General features: G+C 37.7%; 1 protein-coding gene across 3 annotated transcripts; it reads left to right on the plus strand.

Moving 5' to 3' along the window:
* The first annotated feature begins 404 nt into the window (after positions 1-404).
* LOC135588487 (RAP domain-containing protein, chloroplastic-like) lies at positions 405-6,872 on the plus strand. 3 transcript variants are annotated; one of them, XR_010476296.1, is made up of 5 exons: positions 405-2,322; positions 2,423-2,505; positions 4,604-4,798; positions 6,142-6,313; positions 6,408-6,872. XR_010476296.1 is itself a non-coding variant. In XM_065080634.1 (3 exons), exons 1-3 carry the CDS (start codon positions 477-479, stop codon positions 4,706-4,708), a joined length of 2,034 nt encoding a protein of 677 aa, XP_064936706.1. In that variant the 5' UTR covers positions 405-476; the 3' UTR covers positions 4,709-4,873. The 3 variants fall into 3 exon arrangements, 1 of the variants encoding a protein (XP_064936706.1); XR_010476295.1 differs by having other exon boundaries at positions 6,142-6,872; XM_065080634.1 differs by lacking the exons at positions 6,142-6,313; positions 6,408-6,872 and having other exon boundaries at positions 4,604-4,873.
* The last annotated feature ends 1,848 nt before the right edge of the window (positions 6,873-8,720 follow it).

The following is an 8,720-nucleotide window of genomic DNA, read 5'->3' on the forward strand; positions in this document are numbered from 1 at the left end:
ATTAACTCGGACCAGACCCGATATATACATTGTTTGCTTATAAGAGGGGCAACGATCTTCCTGCCCTTCCGACAGTACCCAATCAATTACCTGACGTATTACTGTAGAAGAAGAGGGACCCGCGTTACACTCGCTAAGCGTGAGCTCTTTTATAGTCATAGGTACGGAAGTCAGCTGCCGGAAGGTAGTCGATAAACGGGTAGCGGATATTTATCCATGACCGGACCCGATCAAAACGAGGACTACGATCGTTGCACGACTTAAGACGCGAAAACGTGTACGACAGGCGGTGTCGGTGGACATTAAAATTCGCACCGTCACGATCCGTCCGCTCGATGTTCGCCACGTCGCGCATTCGGATCAGAAGACGCTCGGGGCTTCATCAGCCACCTCTCTTCTGTAATCGGCTGTGCTTCCGAAGATTCCATCTCGTCGAGGGCGTTGAAGCTTTCAAGCTTTTGCCTTTTAAGGTCACAATGGAAGCTTGTGTCGGCGCTCTCCTGCCAAGAAGATGCCTCCCTCCGCTTCATTTTCCTGCAAAAGACATGCAGACATGTCCAGCGATGAAGACTATACCACGGTTCCATCACTTCAACTGCAAGGTTGGGTCTTTGAGTAGAAAGCTCGGTTCTTGCAGATTAGGAAGTGATTTGGTGGATAAGAAGGGAGTAGAGGACCAAAAGGAGCTCGCTTCCTCGTGGGAATTGGAGTTCTTGGGAGAGGTTCGTCCATCTCAGTCGGACATCCCCAAGAATAAGAAGCGTAGGGAAAAATCGAGGCTGCTCGAAGAGACTGAGAGCATGGATTGGTGTGTGAATGCAAGGAAGGTTGCGCTAAGAGCAATCGAAGCCAGGGGACTGAGAGGTTCCGTGGAGAAAATGGTGACATCAAAGAAGAAAAATAAGAAGAAAAAGCTTAAGGCGAGCAAGAAAGAAAATATTACGAAGAGAAAAAACATGGAAGATTTAGAGGGTGATGATGTTGATGGTGTTTCTGAAGAAATTGATTTGGATGAAATGAACTGGGAAAGTGGTGGGACAAGTGATCTTAAAAAGAGAATCAATTTGTTTGCAGATGGGATGTTCGAGGAAAGGAGGCTGAAGGCCAGGGAGGAATTCATCGAGAAATTGTCACAGTTCTCGGGACCCTCAGATAGGAAGAAAGAGATTTCTTTGAACAAAGCGATCGTGGATGCTCAGACTGCAGATGTGGTCTTGGAAGTAGCTGCTGAGACTATTTTAGCTGTAGCTAAAGGATTGAAACCTTCACCACTTACTCCGCTGAATATAGCTACAGCTCTCCACCGGATAGCCAAGAACATGGAAAAGGTTTCCATGACGAGGACTCAAAGGTTGGCATTTTCTCGTCAAAGAGAGATGTCTATGCTTGTAGGTATCGCAATGGTTGCATTACCAGAGTGCTCTGCTCAGGGCATCTCAAACATTGCCTGGGCATTGTCAAAGGTTGGTGGTGAGCTGCTTTATTTGTCAGAGATGGATAGAATTGCTGAGGTGGCACTGACCAAGGTTGAGGAGTTCAATTCACAGAATGTTGCGAATATTGCTGGTGCATTTGCTTCGATGCAACACTCTGCACCAGACCTGTTCTGTGAATTAGCTAAAAGAGCATCAGAAATAGTTCACACATTCAGGGAGCAAGAGCTTGCTCAACTCTTGTGGTCATTTGCATCTCTAAACGAGCATGCTGATCCTTTGCTTAATTCACTTGATCATTCTTTTGAGGATTCAGTAAGCCTTGGATGCTACATGAATGCAGAAAACTTAAGTCAGCTTGAAAGTTCACATGCCGAGGTTGAGAATGATGAAAATTTTGAAAGCACAGAAAGCAGCATTCTGGATGTATCTTTCAATGGCCTTAGGTTCAGATTTAACAGAGATCAACTTGGTAATATAGCTTGGTCCTATGCTGTGCTTGGACAAATGAATCGTCCATTCTTCTCCCATATTTGGACTACTCTCAGCAAGTTTGAAGAGGAAAGGATTTCGGAGCAGCATAGGGAAGATATCATGTTTGCTTCACAGGTTCATCTGGTGAACCAGTGCTTGAAGCTTCAATGTCCTCATCTTGGTCTATCTCTTAGGAGTGATCTAGAGGAGAAGATATCACGAGCAGTGAAGACTAAGCGGTTCAATCAGAAAACAACTTCTTCATTCCAAAAGGAGGTGGCACGGCTTTTGGTTAGTACAGGCCTTGATTGGGTCAAAGAATACATGGTTGATGGGTATACACTAGATGCGGTGCTTGTTGAAGAAAAGCTTGCTTTTGAGATCGATGGACCAACACATTTCTCGAGAAATTTAGGCATGCACTAACCAGTGAACCACATTTTTGTTCCTTGCCAGTCTCTAGATGTTGCTGCTGTTCATAATCTCTCGAGTAACTGATGTTGCTTGTTTCACAGGTACTCCTTTAGGACACACAATACTGAAACGACAATATATTGCTGATGCTGGTTGGAATCTAGTTTCTCTTTCCCTTCAAGAGGTGAGCTTTTGCATAATCTAAGCTGAGATGCTATATATATCTTATAGTCGCTCAACTACCATGTTCAAATATTAAAATATAGAGAGCTACTTATAGGAAGGCTTTTCTTAGGTTATTTAGTAAAATAGTAAAATGGTAAGGATGCATGCTTATATCCATTAGGTTACAAGGAAAGAAAGAAAGATTGTGTTGATTATTATGTTCAGGTGTGACCAAAGCTGGCTTCTTTTACTGAACAGTAATGGCCATATTTATCAAATGGAGTACAATCTTTTAAATTAATATCTTATTTTTATCATCTCTTTCTTAATCAATTGGGATTGGCAAGATTGATCAGGTTACCTCAGCATGATCAGAATCAGCCCAAAGAAGCTTACTATCAAATGGTTATATAAACTTTGAGAACATACAAATATTATACGTTGGAAGATAAACTTTTGTAGAAAAATGAAATATGAAAGATAAATATATCTGAAAATGATGAAGAATAATTCTTGAAAATAATATAATATATTTTTTAGAGAACAAGTATTAATTCTATCAACTACATTAATTTAGTACATAACTATCATATGTGTCATATAAAAGTACCAAAAACAGTTCTTTAGATGGTTAGCTTTATCATGACCTAAATGCCACTCTAGTTACCCTGAAAGTGAAGTGTATGATAATGCAAAGAGTGATAGAAAATTCTTTGAAGAGAGAACACATAGGATTTATGATCTATTCTGAATCCCATGCAAAGTTATTATAATAGTATCTCCTTCTGTATTACATAGACTCACACCCATGAGTGTTTTTCCCCTCCATTTTGGCTTTCCTCTCTTTCTCTTTCACCCCCTTCCTCTATCTCTTAAACTTTGTATTTTTTTTTTTAAGTTTGTCAAATCTTGGTCACCTTCAACTGAGTTTGATCAATTTTATAGCTGAACGCTATCAATTTCTAACTATAGTGCTGAGTGATAGATCAAAATTGTATCAATCTTTGGCAAGACCAATAAAGAGTAGGTGTATCATATTGAAGTTGACTGATGCTTGAACTATTGTATTGAGAAGAATTCATCTTAGGTCATCTAATAATTTCCTTTCTACACAATTTAGATGAATGCCTTGTCATAAACTCTATAATGTGGGCATATCTTAAAATTTTAGAAGCAAATACAAAAAAGAATAAATTTGTAGAGTGAGGGAGGGAAACTTGGAAAGTTAGCATTGACAAGATCCTCTAGTTCATTTTTGTTTTTTGGGGCTTCAAAGTTGGTGCGATATTCAGAACCATGTGTTATGCTAGAAGATTAAGTTTTCTGATAATATAAAACTTTGAAGTTGGATATATCTTATATGGGAAAGATTAGCATATTTTAAGCCTTGCTAGAATTTTCTCATCAACTGTTTGGCCTATAAATTGATGATCAAAAGATTCTGGCTTCATCTCATATCGTGTTCATATAGTTTTTTAAGCCTTATTTTCTGTCGCTGATGTGTTGATAGGAGCATCTAATGGAAGTGATATGCTAGATTATGTACTCCTTGGCAGCAATACTCAGGGAGTTTATGCTACAATATTAACATCTAAAATGGTAAAGTTGAAGATCGCTGAATTTGGAATATGTGTTCCATGAGTAATGTTTATGATAGGCTTTCTTTCACTATGAAATGTTTATATAATGAAATGCTTCCCTGCTAGGTGGAAAAACAATCATGTTTCATTTAGTATTCAGAAATCAGAACTAAGTTTACCTATATGCTTTCTAATTGACACATCAATGAAAAAAGGTCACGAATGCATGAGGTTCCTACCAATATGGGGTCTAGACTGTATAAGCAATCTTAGCATTGCAAATAGAGAGTTTATTTTCGTGACTCGAACCTTTATCACGTAGGTGCTAAGGATTTATAGATGCATCTATTGAAAAAAATGTTTCTTTTGTTTGTTCTTGTGATGGTTTATATTTGTTGATTCTTGTGATGATTTGATTGTTGATTCTGTTCTTTGTATCTCAAATCCTGAACCTGTTACTTTCTCCATGCTTGTTTCCTGTGATATGATAGCTGTAAAATCAATTATTAAGAGACTAGATGCAATGATTCCTTGCAGTGGGAGGAACTTCAAGGGGGCTTTGAGCAACTAGAGTACCTAAGGAGAATTCTTGGTATCGACACATTTAATGAGTTAGAAGAAACAACTGAGGTGCTCAAATGAAAGCACAACCTATTGCTGATGATACATTGATGCTGGCAGTGATGGTTGCTGAAGGCTTCAAATTTGTATCTAAATTGAATGATATCCTTTGTAAGTTTTTTTTTTTTTGGCACCATGTCTCTTGACATTTTCACCATGCATTATACCATTCTGATTCTTCTTCAATCTTACAGCAGAATTTCCATTTGGCACCCTTTATGTTGTGATTACTTCAGTTTATATGCTTGCATAGATTTAATACCTCAACTGCTAGGTGCCCTCTTATCCTACTGAACCCACAGTACTTGAGTTTAGGATCATAAGTCATTCCACACCAACATGCTAACAATACTTTGTATAATGATTCAGGTTTGATTGATAAAGTAACAGTATACAAGGCTCCTTAGGAATAATAGGGAATAAAACATCAATATTTTATAATCTAATCCTCCTATGACATGACCCATTTTCAACCTCACTTCATACTTCTAGGTTTTCGAACAAGGTAGTTGTTTGATAAATTTTCGTATAATCTCATCTGTCAAGCCGCTGATTCCTCGTAAATTTTCCAAGTGGGAAGTATTTTATGTACTTCTGTGCTGCAAGTTGTGGATAAGACTGTGAATCAAGATTCCTCTAGTTTATTTTGTCTTAACTGTTCCAAGTCTTATCCAACCTGCCATATTCCTTTCCTGTATGATAAGAAAGTGATTTAACATATTGAATTCAGAATAGTGGGCTGCAATTTTGTCCTTGAAGCTACTGGAGAACTTTGAAGGCCAGTATGAGAAATAACAAGGGAATATGCATGTACCCTTTTAATGGTTGGTTTTCCTGTTTCAAGACCTTTTTGTGGTGCAACTTCTTCAAGCACGAGTGTAGACCATGAAATGAGGTGGTCTATTTGAATAGCACTAAACTATGACTGGACAACATTAAGAAAAAGGAACAACCCACCAATCTCTGTTGAAGGTCACATGTAGATCTTTATAAGCTTTCCATTGTGGATTTTCTGTCACTGCCCACATGCCTTCACTCTTTGATGTGTTTTCTCCATCTAGATAAAAGGAGAGAGGGGCTTTGTTCTTCATCCTTGTAAATATCAAAGGAAGTTAGAAAAGCTAGTCAGAATCCTACTTGATGAACTCTTCTCTCCATCTGAAGTCTAAATCTTTATTTTTGTGAAAATTGGTGAGAGAGAATATAAAACAGTTTCAAAGTTATCATCTGAAGTGTAATCCTTCTCCTCCATTTCAAACTAGTGAGACAATTCAGAAGCAGTCAGTAGCCTGCTTGTTGAAGCATTTTTCTGTAAGAAAATAATAATTTTAGATAGAAGAGTATGAATGTTCAGAAGATTGCATGAATTCAGTGTGGTTGGCCAAATTACCAAATCAATCAGCATTCTTTTTCTTTTTTTTTTGTTCTAACAAGTTTGTGCTGGAATGTTGTAGCTCAATCTCTAAGTGGGTGGTTTAGCCAGAAATGCTGGCTCATGTCATCCAAAAAATGCCCATAAAACTGGTGGAAATGATGAGTTCAATGGATCTGCTAGTTTGGGTTTTGAACCTCCTGGATGGTTTGTTGCATTTGATATCATATTAGCATAGCAAGATGTCATGTGAGGTTGGTTGATATTGCTGCTATTCCATTACTATGACAAGCCATGACAACGTATGTGTAACCAAATCTTTAATGTTGGACAAATTGGCCTCCTCAGATTTCCAACATACCAATCTGTAGAGCTGACAAATGCTTAGCACACAGCAAACCTAAGTGGAGTTTGCCAGTGAATAGTTGCTGCTTGGACTTTTGGTCCAGATTCATCTCATGGACAGACTTGGGGACCATATTGTTGTATCATCCACATTGATTGTACTGTGTTCTGTAATTGTCTCGCACAAATCCGGCTTGTTGGCCTCTGATTCATGAAGGGTGATTGGCATCTGAAAACAATTGACTTCCTTTCTGATACATGAGTTCATGAACCTAATCAGACCAAAATTGCTTTCATTAATGAACTTATTGATTACATTGCAGAGGATGCTATCCTTATTTTGAGACACCTTTCTGTTAAGATGCTGATGGATCAACATAAGATGTTTGATTAAATTTGCACAGGATCTATCACCATCTTTCTGTTCAAAAGAAAAAGAAGACTATAATGAAGTTTGACTTTGATGTACTTTTGTCTCAAGTTGGTACTGATGCATTATAATGATGGTTATGTTAAGGTTCCTCCAAAGTGGTGTTTAGTATTAACTTTCATATTGTGAGTTCCATCTAATACTGTTTCTCTATTTTCTGTGATGACCTATAATGTTCATGTCAATTACATATTCATAGCATCATGTTCAAAATGATAGACTTTATTTTCTGACAAGGTGGACAACAGCTTTCTTGAACAAGGAAATTTCATGCATCTCTTATCTTATTAGTACCAAATGCTAGAACTAATCCTTATCTAAAGCTTCCCAAGACCAAGTTGGATTTTATATTATCAGCAGAGGTCCTTATTGTCGGCAAATAAGAAGTCAATTATGAATCCAAGTTAGAAATATGGGAAGGTGGAAAAACTTTACATGGACCAATTAAAAACAATACAAATCTAATAAAATTTGTAATTCTTAAAATTGTGTCCAACTTTGGCCATGTCCTGAACAAAGTTTGACCTCCACAACAAGGAGTGGAAGGAAGAGTTCTTTGCTTAGTGTTGCAAGACCATTATGTGTAGTCTCCAACTTTTGTAGGCTTAAAGTGTTATACAAGCAATTGTGGTGTTGCATGGATGGATGTACATGAAAACATTTTACCTTCTTGAGGTTCAAAGTCAAAAGAGATAAAACACCAAACTAGACTTTCTACTAAAGAGAGTTGAATGAAGCTGGAATTGACCTAAAATTTTGAGCTGCTACTGTTGTATGTTCAACAAAGTCTGCCCCTTTAGTTGAAGCAAGAAGTTGGTTGAATGGAATTCAAGGCAAAAAGACAAGGAAACATCTCTTTTGAGGTGGTAGAATAGACAGACCAGTTTTAATCCATGGTTGACAACATCCTCTGAGGAGAGAACCTTTGCTGAACCAAGAAATATTTTCTGACCTAAATATCCTGCTTGCTATAATTACATGAGCTGAGCTTGAAGAATTCCATCAATTGTTCCATGTGATGATACATGACAAGCATGACATCTCTCAGTTCTTTTGTGTTGGCAATTTGTATTAAGCATTAAATGCTGGTTCATTACAAAAGGATTAAGGTTACCAAATGCAAGAACAAGGAACTGATAAATTCAAATATATACGCGCTCTATATATATATATATATATTGAGAGATCTAAAAAAAACAAAGTTATCATGTGATGTTTTTTATTCTTTTGAACAATGCTAAAAAGGCAGTCTTCAGCTCATGTTGGAGGACAGATAAAAGAGCAGAGTACAGAATAGAAGATTAAGGTGGCGGCTGCTTGAGAAGAACTTGAAACCTTTGAAGTCATCATCCACTCTAAAACAAAGTGCAAGTTGATACAAGGAAGCTGAGATTTCCAAGTACTGAAGCAGCCGCTACTGGTTCTTCTAACTTTCCAGATGAGCATCCCCCACATGTCCATCTCCTGCTTTGGCTTCTTTCTAATGAGTTCACTGATGCCAAATTCCATGGGGAGAGAAGCTCTCTCTGGTTTGATCCAGCGCAAATTTATTCTAGTGTTGAGTGATGTGTTTGAGATATAAAGATGTCATCTTTGTTTGCGGGAATAAAGTTCTGTAAATTAATCATTTCTGAATCTAAAATTAGTGCTTCACAAAATTCTAAGTGTGAAAGCCTTTGGAGGATTCATTTCTCCATCAATGCCCAGTCAAAAAGTATGCTCTCTTTATGATGTTGTTGATTCTTCCAACTAGAACAGAAGACTACAGCTAAGAAGTTTGGGATTTGTGTCAGCCAAGTTGGTACTTTGTAAGGGAAGAGGAGAAAGAAATCTGTGGAGGGAATCATAGGTTGAAGAAAAGAATGGCTTGAAAAGATATGTGGAGC

This window comes from Musa acuminata, chromosome BXJ1-8 (genome assembly GCF_036884655.1).
Source record: "Musa acuminata AAA Group cultivar baxijiao chromosome BXJ1-8, Cavendish_Baxijiao_AAA, whole genome shotgun sequence".
NCBI lineage: Eukaryota > Viridiplantae > Streptophyta > Magnoliopsida > Zingiberales > Musaceae > Musa > Musa acuminata.